Raw genomic sequence first — 21,376 nt, forward strand, 5'->3', positions numbered from 1 at the left:
ATCAGAAGAATTTTTCAAATGCTCAGAGATTGTTCTAATAAGAGTAGCTTATTGAAGATACAGAGAACAGACTGATGGTGGCCAGAGGTGGTGGTCAAAATGGGTGAAGGGGGTCCAAAGGTACAAACTTACAGTGACGAAATAAGTAAGTCCTGGGGATGTCATGTACAGCATGGTGGTTATAGTTAATAATGCAGTATTATATATTTGAAAGTTGCTAAAAGAGGAGATCTTAAAAATTCTCATCACACACACACAAAAATTCATAACTATGTCTGGTGACAGATGTTAACTAGACTTACTGAGGTGATCATTTCACAGTATATACAAATATCAAATCATTATGTCGTACACCTGAAACATAGTATTATGTATCAATTATACCTCATTTTTTAAACAAAGTAGCTTATTTATTTATTTAATGCTCAGACAGCAGAATGCATATCTGTCACATTTCTAGTGCAGAGCTAGAAATAATTTATGATAATCATGAGATATTTTATTACATACAGAGAATTTTTACCTGGAATCACACTTGATCAATTTAAATAACTCGTCAGTCATTATCAGACTCTAAGCGAAACATAAAATAGGAAGATAGACTTATACTTTTAGCGTCTTTAATTTGGACACTTTAGTGACCGTGAACTGCTGCGCCCTGAAATGTAACTGCTTGGTGCTCCAGTTCAAAAGTAAAGTCTGCTGTGTCTTAGAACAAAAGTTATGCACCAGTCGTCATGAAAAACATTTTCTCACAGCAAAGATTTACTCTGTGACGTTCAGCTTTACTACTGTACCATAACATTATGGCAAACAGGAGCCAGAACTGTGGTTTAAGGGTCACTCCTTTCATTGCCTTGTCAAGTAGCAGCAGCAACATGTTTCAGAGGGCTCCACGCCACTTTATGAGTCTAAACCTATTGAATGCTAAGTCCCATCCTGCAGTGAATAGCACCTTCAAAAGAAGCTTTTGAAAAATCCCCTGGGACAGAAAGAAAAACAAGATAGAGAGGACGAAGCCAAAAGCACACTGATTACTCTCCCGTGGGTTCCGAGTTACTAGCTCCCTCCAGAGAACTGGGTCTGGAGCGGCCATATCATGTTCATTGTTCCTGAGACTGTCAATTAGCCTGGAGAGCTACAGTTGTGAATAATGAAAATGTTAATAAACAGGGCTTTTTCCACTCCAAGGCGTTCCATTAACAAGATTTCTTCAGTTTTGGGATGGTTTCCAAACTTTCTAGAGTCTTTCTCCTTGAGTGGGAGCCCTCTTTGAATAACTTTCCCAGACTGAAGAAGTTCTCATTCTTTTTATTTTCTCCAAACGTGAAACGAAACCTAATTTCCTTATTGCGTAGAGTCCTATCATTCAGGCAGGTATATATATTTGATGGTAGTAGTAGTAATCACAGTAATACTATCTAGAATAAAAACTAGCTAATACTTTGTCTGGGCTTCTTATGTGCCAGATTCGATGCTGAATGCTTTTCCCATATCATCTCATTCCAGCCTCTCTACAATCCTGCAGTGATTGTAATTGTAGATTACAATTGTGATTGTAATCGTAGATCAATTTAGGAGGTATTCTCTTGCAGAGGCAGACACAGAGACATAAAGAGCAGCCTATACTCGTTCCAGCTCAGGAGTCTGTGCCTTTAATCAATGTGCTCTAAGGCCCCTGTTATTGCTAAATAAATGTGGCATTTAGGCTGGGGACACTGTAAGTGAGTGGCATATCAATCAATGTTTGGTCAGTCAATCAATCAATCAATCAGAGGTAAAATTAATATGCATGAAAGAAGACTTAGATTTAAAGTTTACAGAAGTCATTAAAAAGGAGTAGAAATACACACTAATATTATATACTAAAATGACTTGTGAATCATCATATCTAGAATGTTAAATGTAAACACAATTAAGTAGCTTAAATATTTATGATATAAAATCGTGCCCATTTAGTTGTAACATAAAGTTATTGACAAGGTTTTAACTCACTGTGCAGAATCCCCTCTAAATTTACCAGTTAATGTTTTCTAAAGTTTAAAAAATGTGCGGTGAGATCTTTAAGATAAATACATGAACGAAACAGGCATCAAGATGCAGCTGGATGGTCTCTTCCTTTGCACATCAGAGGCTCAGTTTTCTGGCAGGTTTCTTCCCGTGCCCCATGATATTCACCATCTCTCAGCTTCCCAGGTTTCAGTGCCTACCTGGGTTGTAATCATTCAGACCTTTGATAGCGAGCTGTGTAAGTTAAGCATAAAATTCTTCTTTTCCAGTAGATTATGTGTTTTCTGTCTTGACTTCTTCTCTGTTGTAGTTTATTATGCTGACATACCTTTTCATGCTGGCCTGGCTGGGAGTCACGGCTTTCACCTCGCTGCCAGTTTACATGTACTTCAACCTGTGGACCATCTGCCGAAACACCACCTTGGTGGAGGGAGCGAATCTCTGCCTGGACCTTCGTCAGTTCGGTAGGTGAATCTCTGGCTCGTATGGTTTCTTCCAAATAACTGCCTCTAAAATAGTGTAAATCACTGTGGAACCATCATTGCCTCTTCTACCAAAGAGATAGATGTATCAGAGTCTTCACGTTTAAGTCATTCTTTTAAAACGGAAACAAGTAGGAATTTCAGAGTGATTGGAAGTTGATTTCACAACATGAACCCGCAAACATGTGTATGTGAACAGGCTGTCAGGTTGTGTTTCCTGGTGTTGGCAAGTTATCATTTTGATTTTCCTGTCATGATTCCTGTGAACTTTTCCTACTCAGTGTGATGTTTGCCTAGTATTTTCATTCTCTCATGATAAACTATACAATCTGTGAAGTCTGCTATGAAGGTCACCTAAGAAATATGTACTTCATCGTCTTCTGAAATAGGGCAAAAAACAAAACAAAACACCTTAGCATTTCATAATAACAAAATCAAAAAATGTTAAATAAATCAGTAGTCCTCTTTGGTTATTTTTTTTTAGGGCTAAAACCTCACCTAATAATAATACTTTCTTATGTATATAGGGGCTTACAATGTGTAGACCCTATTCTGAATGGTTTGTATATGTTGACATGTTTTAATTCTTACAATAATTAAATATGGCAGACACTGTTATCCTCTTTATAAATGGCAAAATTGAGGAACCAGGGGATTAAATTACCTGCCCAAGGCGATACAGCTAGTAAGTGACAGGGCCAGGATTCACCCCCAACTAGCTTCAGTCTGTTCTTAGCTAGAAGTTAACTGCCTCTCCTGTCAAAACAAGCACTGAACTATGAATGTGTAGAGTCTAATCTCACCTAACCTGTTTAGAATTCTATCCCATCATTTGTAAAAACATGGGGGCTACAGAATTTATAAAAGATATGCAAATTCACAGGCTCAAAGGGACTTTTTTTTCACAACACAGCTATTAAAATCTAAAGAACGTTCTAAATGTGTTTCTCTAATGGGGGTTTCCTCATACTTCAGGCAAGCGGGAAACATTTCAGTAGATGGTATGTGCAAGCCTGTGGCTCTAAGGTTATACTGTAGACAGATTGTAGGGTACAGATAGGACTAGTCTATCCCCAGCTAGCCGTGTGTTCCAAAAGTGTGGCCTGCCCACCCTCTTGTCAGAAGGAGTCCCCAGCCCCCATTGTCTGGCCCGAATGAAAAGCAGGATGATCTGCTCTGTGCATGAGGTTCTTGGCGAGAAGATGATGGAGGGAATGTGGACAGCTCTTCCACTGGGGAGGTTTTAACTTCAGAATCACGTCCCACGTAAACACAGGAAAAGGAAACGTCGGCACCAGCTGCTGGATGCAGGTCACTGGAAAATACCTGCTTGGAAAACCACGGCCCTGACTTCAGTAACCACCACCCCACATACTACAATGTCTTCCTTTAATTCTGCTGATCTGAAAAAGTAAGATTGGAAAAGATGTGACTAGTGTCACAGAGAGGGTTGCCAGGTAGATTACAGGACTCACAGTTAAGTTTGAGTTTGAAATAAACAAGCAATATTTTTTTTAGTCCAGTATGTCTCAAATATTATACGGGACCTAATTCCAGTAAGTGTAAAGCATGACTATGATTAAAGCTGCTCTTTGAACCTTAGCACTGTTTACAACATAGTTACCAGGATTTACGCAAGTTTAGCTTTTCTTTGTGACATGAAAGGGAAGGCACTTTTCAGATGTCATGAAACCTTTTACATCAGCCTTAAAGGCTTTCTGTTTGCTCTTAACACAGAATCTACCACCTGGATAGCATTTATTTACCCTCCAGATAATAGGTCCTTAACAGGAATCCTGAATGTTCATATACAATCAAGGCATAAACAAGGGGCATCAGAATAGAAAAGAACGTTCACTCCCCAAAATGTGGATTATGATGGGTACAGACAGAGACAACAGAATGTCCTGATAGATTGTATGTGGGGTTGAGAGAAAAAGAAGATTCAAGAAAGAATTCATTTTTTGATTGAGCAGCCAGAAAGATGGATCAGCTATGAGATGAGACGGGAAAGCCAACCAGAAGAGCTTGCTCAGGAGTGGGGCAGGTGAGGGAGAAGATCAAAAGTTCAGTTTTGACAATGTTAATTTTTACATGCATATTAGACATCTCAGCAGAGTTGTCAAGTAGGAAATTGGATATATGGGTGTCAATTTCAGGAGAGTAGTATGGGCCTGGCTATATGGATTTAGGAGTCTTGATAATGTTTGAAGTCTTTAAAAGCTCTGAGACAGGATGAGATCAGCAAAGGAGACAGATGACTGAGGACTGAACACTGGGAAGCACCAATGAAAGGGGTCCTAGCGGAGAGGAGGAACCAGACAGAGATGCTGAGAGGGAGAAGCCGATGAGAGCAGAAAGGCAAAAACAAGAGACTGTAGATTTTGGAACCCAAGTGAAGAGACCATGAAGGACGCAGAAGTCATCACCTGCCTCCAGTTCTGCTGACTGGCAAGTACAAGGAGAACCGAGAATTCGTCTTCCGCTTTAACCATTTGGAGGGTATGGGTGACCTCTATAAGAAAAATTTCCATGGAGGATTGGGGTGAAGTTGACTAGAAAGGGTTTAAGCGGAAATGGAAAGAAAGAAATTGCAGACTGAGCAAAGGCAACACTTCCTGGAAGTTTTGCTGTGAACGTGAATAAAGAAATGGGTGAGGAAATGTACGCGCAGCCAAGGTATTCCACGTGAATGAATGAAATCTGTAATAGATCAACATGGAGAAAGATGGCCTTTGCTGGGAAGCTTTCTCACTAATGATGGTTCACTAGTCACATCTTCTGGAGGTTCTTTTTCACCCCCTCTTAGAGCTGTCTTGGCAAAAAGGGAAGGTCGCAGAGAAGGATCTCTGCATTCGAGGTACTGCAAGTAGATTTTTTTTAACTGAAATAATTGCCCAAACTCTTGGCAAAGCAGGACGGTAGCAGCTCCACAGAGATGGACAGTGGATGGTGCGCCTCAAAGCTAAGAAGGTGTGTATATACGTACATATTAAAACTCAATAATATGTGCATATATTATTATGCAGCAAGTGCTAAACGCTTAGGTATTAGTTTGCCCAGAACTTGTGAATTTTTCTGCTCATGTATATATGTGTTTAACACTTCAGTAGTTCTCCAAACAAAATCAAAGACCCATTTTAGGGTCTTTGATCACTTCTCTAACATGAGGACTGTGGCAGCGTATCACCTATGTGCTTGTTAAAAATGCAGTACTCCTGGCAAACAGTCACAGATTCTGATTTAACAGTCCTGTGGTGGAGTCCAGAGATACATATCTGTGATAGCTCCCCAGGAGATTCTGATGCAGTCGTTCCGTAAACCAACTGGAGCAAGGGTAAATAGTAGTGAAGTTGCAGCTTTTTATTTCCCCTTACTAATAGCACTGTTTTCAGAATTAGCAGAGAAAAACTGCTCCTTTGGGCGATACACTTTTATAGACTAACAGAGGCTTTGTACCAGCAGAACACTTTTATTTATTTATTTGCGGTACACGGGCCTCTCACTGTTGTGCCCTCTCCCGTTGCGGAGCACAGGCTCCGGACGCGCAGGCTCAGCGGCCATGGCTCACGGGCCCAGCCGCTCCGCGGCATGTGGGGTCCTCCCGGACCGGGGCACAAACCCGTGTCCCCTGCATCGGCAGGCGGACTCGCAACCGCTGTGCCACCAGGGAAGCCCTGATGCCTACACCATGACATTAATGGACCAAACCAATGAAGTAGCTACAATTGAATATGAAGATTCTGGTGGCTAGATTCCATTGAATTCAGATTGAAAATGGTTTTAATTGCTTGAGGCCTAAATAGTCTTGATCTTTCATTCAGTTTTTTCATAATTATTGTCAAGCAATGAAAGCTTGTAACAATTTTTGTTACAATATAACAAAATGAAACTTGCTTAAATTTTATCAGCTCAAGTTTCTTTTTCTCTCTTTGGGATCTTGAAGACATTTATAATGTTAAACTGTAATTTTCTCCATGTTGCAGGGATTGTGACAATTGGAGAGGAAAAGAAAATTTGCACTGTCTCGGAGAATTTCCTGAGGATGTGTGAATCCACTGAGGTGACTGTTTTTACAGCCTTTAATTTTGTCAGAATTTGAGTTTCATTTCGTTATTTGAGGAACATATAATTAAATCGACATTGGGTTTCCCCCTTTTTCTTTCAGAGGCAAGGTCACATCCAGTGATGTTGTGCAGGGGGACTAGAAAATAAATATGAGATACTCTGCATATTTTGATAAAAATTATAATTTTTTTTCTAGAAACTGTCATTTTAATGAAAGTTGAAAACTCATAAAGTTATATTTTAAAGGATATAACATAGCCTTCTGTGGTTATACTGTTACTGGAAGCCATCATTATTAATCATGAGTTCATCTTTAAAATGAAATTATATTAAAATGGCGCAGTTGCAAAGATTTAAATAACTTGCAGGAGAAAAGATACTGTAATAATGTTTTTGGTGAAGTGATTTGTCACGGGTGCACTTCTGTTAAAGGTGAACAGAGTTCTTATTCGTAAGGCAGCAGGCATCCTTATCTCTCTTCTGTTGTAACCCTGATGTTCATTCTGTTTCTCTGTGGTTTCCTTTGCAGCTGAACATGACCTTCCACTTGTTCATCGTGGCCCTTGCCGGAGCTGGGGCTGCAGTCATCGCTATGGTAAGACCTCAAGCTCTGAGGCTTGATGTTGCACTTTGCCTGTAGAGACGATAATTTACCTCTAATGTCTGAAGTCTATACAAATCATATGTATTTTAATATCAGTAAAAAAAAAAGGTGGAGGAGAATGGGCAAATAAATAAGTGAAAAACAAGGCTTAACCTAAAGAAAGATTATCATTACAATAGAGCTAATATTTGGTAATCAGTTGAAGAATTCAGACACTCCATAATATTGGTAACACTAACCAAAATAAGTAGCATTTTAGATATGAGTCTACTATTAACATAAAAAAATCATTTCTTTAGCATATAAGTATGTATCAGTGGGATAGTCAAGTAATTTAATCAATTCCTTGACTTATCCTTTTTTCCTCCTTAAATCAGAACATACAAAAGCCACACTGAGTCACTTAGGAAAAAAGGATTAATTTATTTCTCCCCACATAAACCTCGGTAGTCTCATGTCGTGTCTTCTGTATCTAACTTTCTTCAGAAATATTAAGAACAAGTCCTGAAAGTCAGGCTTTTACTGAGTTTTGAGGACCTACAATGTGCTAGACACTGTCCCTTCTTTGTAACTCACCGTGAATTCCCGTTTGTTCAAGGGAATGCCAAGTGGCAACAATGAACAATGTACTCAGCACATCAGTCAGAGCTTTTGCAGCCCAGGTCTTCAGTCCTTGTGTCCTAGAATATAAGTAGCATAGAGCTTTAGAAGGTGCCCAGTAAACTCACCCATGGTATAGCCAGTTCAATACACAAAAATGATGAGTTAATTCTTATTCATTTTCTTATTGGTATACATCTCTTTCCTGTATCATTGTGTCAAAATTGTTTTGTTAATTTCTTTCTGCTGTCCATTGACTGCCTTAACATACTACAGTAGTCACCATTTAGAATTGACCTTGCATCCTTTATGTCCATCCCTACTTTTCTAGAACCAGCCTACCTCCTGTTTTGACTAATCAAAACTTTAACGTTCTTCAAAAATAGAGCTACCATATGACCCCGCAACTCTACTCCTGGGTATATATCCAGAAAAAAAAACAACACTAGTTCAAAAAGATACATACCCCAGTGTTCATAGAAGAATTATTTACAATTGCCAAGACATGGAAGAAACCTAAGGGTCCATCAACAGATGAGTGGTTAAAAAAGATGTGATACATATATCTATACGATGGAATACTACTCAGCCATGAAAAAGAAGGAAATCTTGCCATTTGCAGCAACATGGATGGACCTGAAGGGCATTATGCTAAGTGAAATAAGTCAGTCAGAGAAAGACAACCATTGAATGATATCACTTATATGTGGAATCTAAAAAGTACAACAAACTAGTGAATATAGCAAAAAAGAAACAGACTCACAGATATAGAAAACAAACCAGCAGTTACCAGTGGGGAGAGGGAAGGGAGGAGGGGAAACATAGGGGTAGGAGATTAAGAGGTACAAATTGGGCTTCCCTGGTGGCACAGTGGTTGAGAGTCCGCCTGCCGGTGCAGGGGACACCCGTTCGTGCCCCGGTCCAGGAAGATCCCACATGCCGTGGAGTGGCTGGGCCCGTGAGCCATAGCCACTGAGCCTGTGCATCCGGAGCCTGTGCTCTGCAACGGGAGAGGCCACAACAGTGAGAGGCCCGCATACCACACACACACAAAAAAAACAGAGGTACAAACTATTATGTATAAAATAAGCTACAAGGATATATTGTATTACACAGGGAATATAGCCAAATTTATAATAACTATAAATGGAATAAAACCTTTAACAATTGTGGATCACTATACTGTACATAATATAGAATATCAACTATACTTCCATAAAAAATTTTAGTGTTCTATTTTACTAAATTATGGATAAAAATAATGCCTACCCTTTAGGGGTTTCCCTGGTGGTGCAGTGGTTGAGAGTCCGCCTGCCGATGCAGGGGACACAGGTTCATGCCCCGGTCCAGGAAGGTCCCACATGCCGCGGTGTGGCTGGGCCCGTGAGCCATGGCCACTGAGCCTGCGCGTCCGGAGCCTGTGCTCCGCAATGGGAGAGGCCGCAACAGTGAGAGGCCTGTGTACTGCAAAAAAAAAAAAAGAAAAAAGCGTACCCTTTAAAACTCAGAGAAAGTATATACCTGACAACTTAGTTTCTTTTTCCTATTCGTCCATCAAAATTCACCATTTTGAAAACTACTTTTTCTCTCTCATAGACTACGAGGGAGAGAAAGAAAGAAAAACAAATAAGTGATCCCATTGGTCAGTCTATTCAGGAAAAATCAGGAGCTTCCTTTTTGAACAGGGCACTATTCTAGCTATTATGAACGTATATAAATATTCATGATTCATATGACACAGTGCTTGCTTTCTTGTAGTTGGCAACATAAAATTCATTGTGCAAAATTCACTGTATGGAAAATTAACTTGTTAATTAAATCTACAGGTTAATTTTGGGGTTTCCATGAGCCCTCTTTCCGTTGCACTGTGGGCAATATATCATCTCATTAATTCAAGTTCGCTGGACTCCACTGTATGTGAGACTGTTTCCCACAGTGGATTAGAAAACATAAATACATAAACATGAAATGTATAGTCTGGGTTTGAGTAAATGAGGACAAAAGGACAGGAAACATCACATGAAGATTAAAAATATTGAATTAAGACCCTTGGGTACTTCGGAGTTGAAAGAGAAGAAAGATACTGAAAAAAGGGAGCTGAGAAGACAGTGTCATAGTTGGAGAATTGAGGAAGGAATATATTGTATTTATATTCTTTGTGTTACAACAGAAATCTTCATTCCATTTTGTTAATGAACATATTCTATATAAGTATATAATTAGAATATTTCTTTCCTGATAGCAAGGTGTAATGAAGACACAGAACAGACTTCCAGTATAAATTATCTTTGTCTTTGATTAGGTCCACTACCTTATGGTTCTGTCTGCCAACTGGGCTTATGTGAAAGATGCCTGCCGGATGCAGAAGTATGAGGACATCAAGTCGAAGGAGGAACAGGAACTTCATGATATCCACTCTACTCGCTCCAAAGAGCGGCTCAACGCATACACATAAACAGCGCCTTCCCGTCCTTTCCACCATTCAAATGCATTGGTGATTATCTAAGGGCCATCCAACCATCCAACCTTTTGAAAAAGAAAATGAAAGTGCTTCTCATCAATGATATGGAGGGTGACTTATGAATCACCTGAATACAGTTCTTTGCTGTTTAGCACTTAATTTCCTAATTTGTTAAATTGATGTAATCAGAGCTCTCCTACAAGCTCCTATCCAGCCTTTTTTTTTTCTTTTTTAAATTTCTCAAACTCATCTAATAATTCTGTAAGATCAAAGAGACTAACATTGTCAAATGCAGAGATTTCTTTGATTTTTAACCACTTCCATGTGTTATACATTATACCTTTTGCATTATTTCTTACGTTTTGAAAAGAAAAATAGCTTTTTATACTTTTTAGTTTTGATTTCGGTAACTAGTTTAACTACAGGTAACCTTCAAAGGGACCATTGTACATTATGAACGATAGACAGAGATGATATCATGATGACCCGAAACATGAAAATCTTGGCTGAAGATCAGTGGCCACGTTGCTATAGGCCCTGGTTAATGTTTTCATCAATCTAAGGTGCAATTTCTAAATTTGTAAGAGTAGGTTTAAAAAAAAAAAGTGCTTCTTATCTTTGTTAACATTGTATTTTTTCTTGATGTACTTAAAAGGCATTACTCTCTGATGACTCATGTTTCTGTTGTGAGCATGTGGAAACAACGATGCTTATGCATGGCTACTTACCTTTTTAAGACTGTGACACCAGGCTTACCTTTTAAAGTTTAGTATAGAGACTATTTTAACGGAAATAACTGCTGTGGACTATTGGCAAATGATCTCTTTGTGATTTAAGCAGTGGCTGGATTGGAACTTTTAATATGTTAATGTGGGACATTAATTACCTTTATGAAGGTGGTGTATTAAAAATAAGCACACTAACCCCTCTGAAGTTGTTTTACCTACTTTAAAAAATTTTAATGGATTGCACCTCTGTAAACTATCCCTCAAATTGTGTATGATATATTTGAAAAGGTTTCCATTAATACAATAGCTTTGCTTGCAGCCTTCCAATCTATGTCGGTTTACCTGTAGTGTTTTTTAAAAAAGTGTGGTCAGAGGCCACTATACAATGTATCCTTTTGAAGTGTAGTGATATATTTGTGTTTTTATTTCCAGTAAGTCATTTTAACCAAATGTTCATTCGTATTCATTTATAAGACATACCTATATCAAAAGAATAAAAAAAAAAGCAAATCAGTATTATTGGACCAAATTTGGTGTTTGTTTTAACCTTAACTCTTCTTTCGGTTATTTCTAATGCTACAAGAATGCTGTAAAGTGTCTTTTAAAATGATATAGCCTGACGAGACTTTGCTGTCAGTGTAAAAACTAGGTAGTATTGTGCACTGATTTGACCATTGTGAAATCTTTTCTCAGTGTAAGTGCATTTCTAATAAAATTTATTGAGTGAAACAATCTTTGTACAATGACTAGTCATGCATCATCCATAATTTTACAAGTTCTTGTAGTAGGAAGGGGGGTATTACTAGGTTATCTGTGGCATGATTATGCATTCTGTAGTATTATTTAATTAATTTGGGGTTTTGCTTCTTTTTTTTTTACACTTAGATTATCTTACTGGTTCAACATTTTTCTGGTACATGCAGTATTACAGATATTCAGCAAAAGTATTAATGGGCTTCTTTAAATTCTATATTGTAGTGTTTCGGTTCTGTGTCTTAATAGTTTGTGATGATTTTTAAAACTGTCTTTTAAACTTATGTAATGATGTTGATGTTTTGGGCGCTTTTTTTTTTTTTCTGGTATTAGAGTTTGTATTTTCACAAAGAGTGCTTTGTAGCAGGCATTACAATTAATCTGTTTTGTACATAAATGTGCCAACAGCTCGATGGTGGCGTTTTTGAAATGTAGAACAAAGTGCTTGCAAAATGTAATAAATACACTTGTGTACTTTGTGTACTTATTATTAGTTTCTGCAGTGCTTCTTTTTTGTTTTTTTCTTTCCTGTTTTGTTTATTCCTCTTTCTTATGTGTGTGCATTCTTTCCAATGCAGTAGACGCTACTTCTTTCAGATGCTTATTGCCTCGGCTGAGCTGACCTGATACTTCAAAATGCAATGAAAATTCTGTGCGTGAACCATACCTTGGGGATGCTGAGTGGGGAGAGGGTGGAATGGAGACTGTGGAGGTCATTTCATTCAGAAGATGATAACGATTCCCAGTTCATGCTATTTCCTTGCCTAATGTTTATTGTTTTGTGTTTTCTTTAGTGCTTCGTAAGCTAACAGAGAAACTAAAAAGACTAGTGCAATTCAGAAAGAAAAATGATTCTTGGTTGGCTTCAAAATTTCAAGGTGAGAGCAATGGAATGAAAAACAGATTTTTTTTCCAGAGTTTTTGTTTGTTTTGGATGTAATTCCTTCTGGCCAAACCAGAAGTAATGGCAATTTTAAAATAATAAAGTAATTATCTAAAAAAACTTAAATTTTTATAAGGCCTAAGGAATTATATTAGCCTTCAGTTATTTTTGTATTATTACAAATGACGACTTGGAAATTTCATAGACTTAGGTTGCTGATATCTACAATAATTATAAGTAGATCTGAGGAAAATGTCTTATGTTTTAAAAAGTCACTTTGAAGACAACACAAAAACTACCCCTAGCCAAATCTTATGAACTGATAATTCTCATTCCATCCAGTGTTTATGAAATGCGTAGCACAGCAACGAGAGAATAAAGAATGATATGTTAAAGAATATCAACATGAAGAAGAATTTCAGAATATGTGCTTTTCAAAAACTGATCATCATACGATAATTGTAATCTTTGACAACTTAGAAGTCCATTTCTCTTTGTAAAAATACACATTTATCTTTAAAATGAGTAATTTCCTTTTGGGAACTCTTTTCCCCCTAGCTTTATTGGGATATAATTGACATATAATCCTTCTGAGAATTGTAAAGCTGATGTTGAAGCTAAGGAAATTACTCATTTTGAGAATAAATGTGTCTTGGCCAGCTGCAACTTGGGGTTAGTCAGTTTACTTCTTCATGTTAAAACTTAGATATTAACAGATTCTGATTTAGTCACTCAAAGATCAAGTAAACTTGACTTTTTGTTTTATTTGTTTTCTTTTTGCCTTTTAGACAAAACAGAAACAATCATTTTAAAGTATATTTCATTTAAGTTACCTGATAGCTGAGATATGCTGAACATGATAAAATTTGAATTAAACTATTATACCTTGAAGAAACATTCTATTGCGTTTTCTGCAAGGTTTTTCGATGACAGATCATATGAATTCAGTGGAGGCAAGTCTGTATGAAATGCTGCTAGCTCAAATGTAAACATCTTTCGCCTAGCTTAAATAAGCCCGGGACCTTGAGTTTCTTCTCTCAAAAGTGAATTTTGCCTGTTTGATCATTTTAGGTTCTTTGGCTCTTTTCCATAAAAATCCATCATGCTTGGAAACTGAAAAGAACTTAGAAAATGAAATAAGTTCTATTATTTAATTCATTAATAAGTGAATTAGTGAAATAAATAAAATAATAAGTGAAATAATATTAAAATGAAATCGAAATTTTCTTGACTATTTCTAACCTGCGGAAACTCTTAAAAGTGGAAACACCAAACAAAATAAAACAGATAAACACTGCAGGAATGAAAAATAGGAAAGAGAAGAGATCCAAGTAATTCTGCTATTATTCTTTCAATAAGAAGGAGAAAGAAAAGAGCATGTTATTGGAAGATATCTATTGCATGGGGAGATCATTTTAAAAAGAAAGTCAAAAATACAAAAATCAAAAATTAGACCAAGAAATAACAGCCTACAAAATGAAAAAAAAAAAAAAACCGTAAAAAACAATTGAGACCACAGGTGTTATTTTCTTCAGCATTTACTGCCCTCTATTCAAGGTACTTGAGCAAACACTCAACCCCCAGGTTGTGCAGAATAAAACACTCTCATCCCGTAAAAGTTGGGGACAGGACAGTAGAGGAGCTGATTCCATTTAGTTGCCCAGCATTGCTGCCGACCAGAAAATGGGAACATGTTTTGACTTTTAGAGTGGCGTTGCGATCTATTTGCTTTTTTTATTTGATTGAGCAACTGTTTTTGTCTCTTGGGGCCACCTTGATGGGAATGTGGTTTTTCCCACCACAGATTCAACTCCATGAGTCAGCCCCTCCGAACCATATCATGTAGATTGAAAAGGAGCAGTAATCAAAGGAACGCACTGAAAGACGGGGCAGAGGTGCTGCTGTGTGCGTTACTTAGGATACTGATTAAGTGTATGTAAACACCAGATTTTGTTTTATTAATTTTTTTGGTATGTCCAGAAGGTACTGATACTTTTTTCTTAAAGAGGTTAACGCAAGTTGTTTAAATATTAACATTCCCCTTTTGACTGATTCATGTGTTAGTGGACGTGCCAGCGAGGTTTCACCCATATGATCCAACAAAAATACATGTGACATAACTTTGTGCTTTCTAATGAGCATTTGGAATGAGTGTATTTCTCGTTTTTTGGATCTTTTTTATTTTTTATCTCTGGCATCGATGAATCTCTGTATGAAATCTATTAGTCTGCACTTGAAATCTTATATAGCATATATATAGTGTAATCTAGTTGCTATATTGAGAAAGATACGATGCCAACCTAGCCCTTCCGTATACAAAGGGAGAGGGTTTCCAGAAACGAGAAGTGGATTTTAAGGATATTGACGTCATTTAAAGGAAAACTTGAATAGCTCAGCAGATTAACACAAGCTGGAAGTACCACCTCCTTCTCAGCTTGCCATTCACCTCCACCCTGAATGAACCAGCAATACAAGGCCAAGTTCTCCAGCCTTTGAGGTTAGAAACTACATTTGCCTTTCTCTGTGTATGCAGTGTTCACAATGATTATTGTGTTCGTCGTCTTTCTTACTACTTTATTTCTGAGCATGGGATCAGGTCTTAGAAAATACAGCATGCAGAATGAGAATTGAGTGCTCTTGACATGTGAGTGAAGCTTACAAGATAATAATTTTCCTGAATGATACCTTCATGGTTTTAAACTAATTGTACTTTCCAAGCCTCCTAGATTGTACCTAGTAGGAAGTACACATAGTAGATTAGAGATAACAATGTAATCAATGCAAACGATGTAAAAATCACATTTTGAACATATAGTGATGGTGTGTATATAAGTCAACACAATTGATTTTAAGATTTTTTCCCCGATTTCTTAATTTTCACTACCTAATATTCAAGAATCATCAGGTACCTTGAGAAAAAGAGAAAAAAACCCTGACTGCTATCAACTGGGAGGTAGCTGGTCTGGGTCTTAGAGATTTTCTCTAGATGAACATACACAACTTCAAAGAACAGCAAATCAAAAACAATCAGTGACCATGAAGGAGCAAGACAAAACGAAGACCGTTCCAGAATTATTTGGGCAAAATACGAAACAAAAACTGTCCAGACCAACCTCACCAAAAGTCTACTTCTCCCTCTCATTGCTAATGCAAATGACTGCTGTTTCTTTACCACCTGACCTCTAAGGTCACCATGTTCTTCCTGCCTTTTAGATAAAAATTATTAAGACGCTCAATCATAGAATTGTCCTCACTTTCTGACAGCCTCCAGTCCAGAGGGTGCATCTTTGAACACTGCACTGAATCTCCCAAATGAAATGCAAATCCTACTACAAGCCTATTGTCGCTGTGTCGTTCTCTATTGCTGCCTAACAAATTATCCCACATGTAGTGGCTTAAAGCAACATTATTTTGTTTCTGTGGGTCAGCAATCCAGGCACGGTTTGTCTAGCTTATCTAGATTATATGGTTCTGGATCCTTTTAGAACATCACACTCATCTCAAGCCTCACCTGGGATGGAGCTCCTTCGTAGCTTTCTCTCTCTCTCACTGACAGCGTTGTTGTCAGGATTCAGTTCTTTGTGGGCTGTGCTCTGACACCTCACTTCCTTCTAAAGCTATTGAGGGAACTTCCTGAGGTGATGGAAGTATCCCAGATCTTTACTGGGATGGGGGTTATTTGGGTTTGTCCAAAGTAATGAACCTCTACACTGAAATCTATGAACTTCATTTCATGTACATGATGCATGATGATTTCCTTCCATTAAAAATCAAATTAAGCCGAATGAAAGGTAAGAAGGAAAATGCAGGCCTTTGAGGACATCTCTCTGGGTTCATATCTTGTTTCTGCCCTTGTGATCTTGGAGAAGGTATTCATCTCTTTTTGTCTCAGTGTCCATATCTGTGAAACTGAAATCAGAATAAAATATACCTACTTCAGAAAGTTTTGCAAAATAATTTGTGTGAAGTAGCTGATAGATGATGAGATCATTATATTTGTCTTAAACAGTTAATTATGTCACTATAATCATTGGATTTGGGGGTTGAAAAGGACTATAGAGGTCATTTTTTAATTTCTCATTTATAAATAAACTCAGACATTAAGTGAATTGCCCAAGAATATACAATAATTTATTAAACAACCTTGTGTTATATCTCGGGTTTTCTGTCCTTACGATTCACACGAGTTGAGGAATAGCTGGAGTGGGTAACATCATACTGTCTTGTCTTTGCTTCTTTGACTTCGACAGGACCTTGGGCTGAGTGTTCACAGTGAATATGTAGCCGTCTGTAAAAAAGTTAAAGGAACAATATAACCAACTATATTAAGCCGATGACAGCTTGTTTCTTGTTACAACTATTTCACGGACATCTGCCCACATGACTATTTTAGCAATTTACCATTTTCCCATCTTGTTCATGAAAAAAAAGGGGAATTTATGTGTTTATAATTTATAATCTTACGATAAAAGGCAAAAGAGTTGGCCTTCCGTTGCCGTCTTTTTTGTAAAATCAGAGTTTAGAAATTAGTCATATTCGAAATGGCAATTATTTTACATACAGAAATAAAATATTAGTTTTTGAAGGAAAGAATTCCCTCACCATGTGGTCCTTTCAACAATAATATCCTGCGAAGGGGTTTACAAATGATTATAATCAATTGTAGTTGATCAATGTACACGTGATTATATATACCAAAGGGTATGTCTTCATTTTTGTTTTGCATAAATAGTATCTTGTATTTTAGCCCTTAGTTTCAAAAACATTACAAAGGCATTGGGAAAATCGCACGTCTTGGATTGAAAACCCTTGTGTACTTAGTGGCCTCATAATCTCAGATTTTTCGTGATAAATAGTTTAAACCTCAAAACAAAGATTTCCAGTGATGAGTGAATTAAAATATGAAGATGATGTCAATGTAAGCTACTTTTAAATGGAAGCTTATTTTTTTAACCTTTTTTATCCTCATACTTTAAAATGGCACTATAGAATCACTGTCAGAGCTCGATAAGCAGAGTAGGTCTGTGACTCTCCTGTATTTTGAAATAAACTCATGCTCTCTCCTGGTCATTTTATTACAGTGGCCCAACCTCTGTGATCAATAATATATGTGTGTTTCTGTATCGTCATCAAATCTGTCACTTTTAGAACGCTTTTCAGTTTAAAGGTGCTTAGGCATTTTTCATCACTTTTCTGTGGAATAATTATTTTGTAGAATTCATACCTAGGAAACTGACTTTAAATGACCTGCCTTAGCATAGTTTTGTAGCTGATTTGGGAATGCAAACCTGAGGTACCAAGTTTATATACCGTTTTATTACATTTCTATTTTTGTCTCATTATTTTCAGTTAAAACTGTGCTTGAGAGAATGCTTACTGTGGCTTGTTAATTTTCTTTAGTGTACTTGATAGCATTTGAAGAATGAGAACCAACGCTGATGTCATGCTGTCAGGGTAAGCTCACCCTCTGATATGAAGTATTGATCCCTGGGACAGTAAATAAATCGCCTATAAGAGAGATATTTGACTGCGTCTGCTATTTGGCAGAGTTTTGTTTTGGCCGAGAACAACATGCCACGAGGGAGTATTTGTCCACTAGCTTTTTCTGAAAGTGTGTTGGCTTTTACCTGTTTTGCTCTAAAGCATGTTAACAGTTTGCTGGTTTAATAAGAGATAAGGTCTATAAAAACTGTTGTTCGGTTTGTATACGTCTCGATTTTTGCTTTATAACTTTGGAAAAACATTTCGAACTGGAAGAATTCAGTGACAACTTTCAGCTCTCATTATGTTAATGAAAATCTTTGTGAAGGGGAGAGGGTCCTCTGGTGCAGGCATATACATATTGGATTGTCCAAAGGTTCCAAACCAACCTTTTGGCCAACCCAATACAGAGAGAGAGAGAGTAAAAATATCAGTGGTGACCAGGGGTTAGTGGGGGGTGGGGTGGGGTGACTAAACGGAGAGGATTTTTAGGGCAGTAAAACTACTCCATATGCTATTAAAATGGAAGATGCATATCACTATAAATTTATCCAAACCCACGGAATGTACAACACTGAAAGTGAACCTTAACATGAACTATAGAGTTTGGGTGATAATAATGTGTCAGCGTATGTTCATCAGCTGGAACAAATGTGCCATCTGGTGGGACTGTTCATAATGGAGGAGACTGTGTGTGTGTGTTGGGGGGTATATGAGAAACAATACTGCTGTGAAGCCAAAACTACTCTAAAAAATAAAGCCTATTTTTTTAAAAGTAAATAGTAAAAAAAAAAAAAAAGTAAACAGTAATAAGCTGATTAGAGAAGTAACTAGACGTTGAAGTACTCCTAAATTAGTGGTGGTTTTACCTAATTTTTTTCCATTCATTACCCTCGGCCTTGGCTCAAGGCAGCCCATGTTAGGAAATAGCATCAGTGTGGACCGAGAAGAAGCTCCAGGAGGAGCCCTCCAGCTCTGGTTTGAGGAGCATGAAATGGGTCTCTAACATTCAGAGAGGGTGGGGGAAATATCCCATTTATTTTCATTTTCTCTTCTTTCTCATGCCCCAGCTCCCTAGCAAGCCTAGGGTAGAGACAGTGACAGCCATGACAGCAGCGTCCCTTTTTCAGAGTGAAGGAACTGTTGTCTCTAGAGGATGGTGTGATCGTCTTTGCACTTTTAACAACTTCCTGTCCTCCTGCCGCTTGGCCTCAGATGCAGATGTAGTGACAGAAACGTGTCGGACAGAACGAGGTAGCAGAATCCCCAGCTTCTGGCTGGAGGACCAAGGAGAGCCCTGGGGAAACTGGTGAGTACTGTGTAGAGAAAGAGAAGGGGGGTGTGTGGGGAAAGTGACCTATGACGTCGTCGTGAGCTTCTAGGCTCCTCCCGAGGTGCACACCTGTGGGTCTCACCGTAAAGAGATTTATGGTGAATCACCAGAGACTCCAAAACTCACTATGGGACGGACTCAGGTCTCAGCCGGTCCCAGTTCCGTGTAGGTAGTTTGGAATGCTGCCTGCTTACGTTAAAACCAGAAAAATCTTGAAACGCTATATATAAATATACGTTCACCAAAAATTCATTTTACATTTATGAAGGATGCAGTTTTTATTTTAGAACTATATTTATTTGGCGATATTCATTTGAAAGGCTTTTGAAACATTATAAACGAACAAATTAACTCAAGAAATTGGATTATACGAGGATTGAATAGGCACAAAATGTTTAACAACAGATTGAATGTTCAAGACTTTTTAAAAACATGAAAATCTTGGTTTTGGCTCTGGGTGATGTATGTGCAAAAGCTAAACGCTCCGCATCCACACAGGCATCTTGGCTTGTTTTCTTATCTTAAATAACGTTATGTCAAAACTGCTGTATAGTTTAGTTTTGAAAGGATAAAATCCCCTTTAATAAACAGAAAACGATGATGGTGACTACATCAGGCTTTGTCGAAGTGTATAATCCTAAAATGATTATCCTCTAGCTACAAGCAAGAGCTAATTTAAAGCCAACGATACTTTAAGGTGAATAAGCAAGAATATCAAAATTGATGGTAATGTTCATTAATGGTAGACGAAAATCGTTATCACACACTCATGTGATAGATTGGACAGCTCATGAAATTGGTGATAAAACATAAAATGAGGTATGTATTAAATTGAGCCTTAAATGAGCAACGAGGACATAAGAGTTCAACCCTTTCCTTACAACTAATTTTAATACTGTGAGAGAACAAATACAGAATAAGTACGAAGTGTTGATATGAGGGCCAGTTATGGGCGCACTGATATTTTAATCATCTTTTTCATCCAAATAACTCTATATATTGATGCTTACTATTACAAGGCACTGCTGAGATTTTATTTTGTTATTATTTCCATTTTGCATATGAGAAAACAGACTTAGAGATACTAACTTGTTCCAGGTCCTGTTAAATGATGGTACTGTATTCAAAACCACAAATACGTGATTCCAAATTCCTAGTAAGAGCTCTGGTTGAAGAGAATCAGTGGAACGCTAAAGTGTGGGGTACAGCCTAAGAGAAAGAAAATATTATGCTCTGGCCCATTTATTTATTTTTACTCTTTTTTTTTTTTTTTTTTTTTTTAAGCGGTACACGGTCCTCTCACTGTTGTGGCCTCTCCCGTTGTGGAGCACAGGCTCCGGACGCGCAGGCTCAGCGGCCATGGCTCACGGGCCCAGCCGCTCCGCGGCATGTGGGATCTTCCCTGGCCCATTTATTGATCTCTCTAAACTTTATTTTCTCTTCTGTAAAAAGGAAAATTAATAGTCATTCTTTGAAAACCGAGGTGTAACTGAGAAATGTGAATTCAAAACAAATGTAATTCAAAAACACAAGGTTGCAAATAGATTGAGCACCATGATGGAGTACACGGGATGGGGGGTTTTGTCCTGCCGTTAACAACTAGAAAACTAGACAAAACATGAAACAATAGTTTTCCAACACGACCACAGGCAGCAGAGTGCTCGGATCCCTGACATAAAGGAAGCAGATGAGGCCTCAGCAAACTATCTGGAAGCCATTGCACAGGTTTGGGAAAGCCAAGAAGTAGTTATCAGTTGAGGAGACAGAGACTGGTATTTGAGTCAGCCAACATGGCTGTAATTTGTGAGGCAGGTTATCTGAGAGGAGCGAGCTTCACAAAAGAAAAGCTTCATCCCTCAGCAGAGGGATGCACGTTAAGTCTTCAACTACTGATCTGCAAATGTGTACGAAGGCATCACCTGAAGATGGGGAAACACCAGAAAGCAATGGGACAAACATTGCCTGAGGCACAT

At 37.9% G+C, this 21,376-nt stretch overlaps 1 protein-coding gene across 1 annotated transcript in view; it reads left to right on the plus strand.

Annotated features, from left to right (window-relative positions):
• GPM6A (glycoprotein M6A) overlaps window positions 1-13,413 on the plus strand; it is a 36,689-nt gene extending 23,276 nt beyond the window's left edge. Inside the window, exons 3-6 of the mRNA XM_022570826.3 lie at window positions 2,321-2,474; window positions 6,479-6,555; window positions 7,090-7,155; window positions 10,067-13,413. Of these exons, the coding sequence (XP_022426534.2) occupies window positions 2,321-2,474; window positions 6,479-6,555; window positions 7,090-7,155; window positions 10,067-10,219 (450 nt within the window). The 3' untranslated portion in view covers window positions 10,220-13,413. The remainder of the gene's footprint in view (window positions 1-2,320; window positions 2,475-6,478; window positions 6,556-7,089; window positions 7,156-10,066) is intronic.
• The last annotated feature ends 7,963 nt before the right edge of the window (window positions 13,414-21,376 follow it).

The sequence above is a fragment of the Delphinapterus leucas genome, chromosome 21 (assembly GCF_059928025.1).
Source record: "Delphinapterus leucas isolate spDelLeu-1000000601 "Yukka" chromosome 21, BTC_Dleu_Yukka2, whole genome shotgun sequence".
In the NCBI taxonomy this organism is placed as follows: domain Eukaryota; kingdom Metazoa; phylum Chordata; class Mammalia; order Artiodactyla; family Monodontidae; genus Delphinapterus; species Delphinapterus leucas.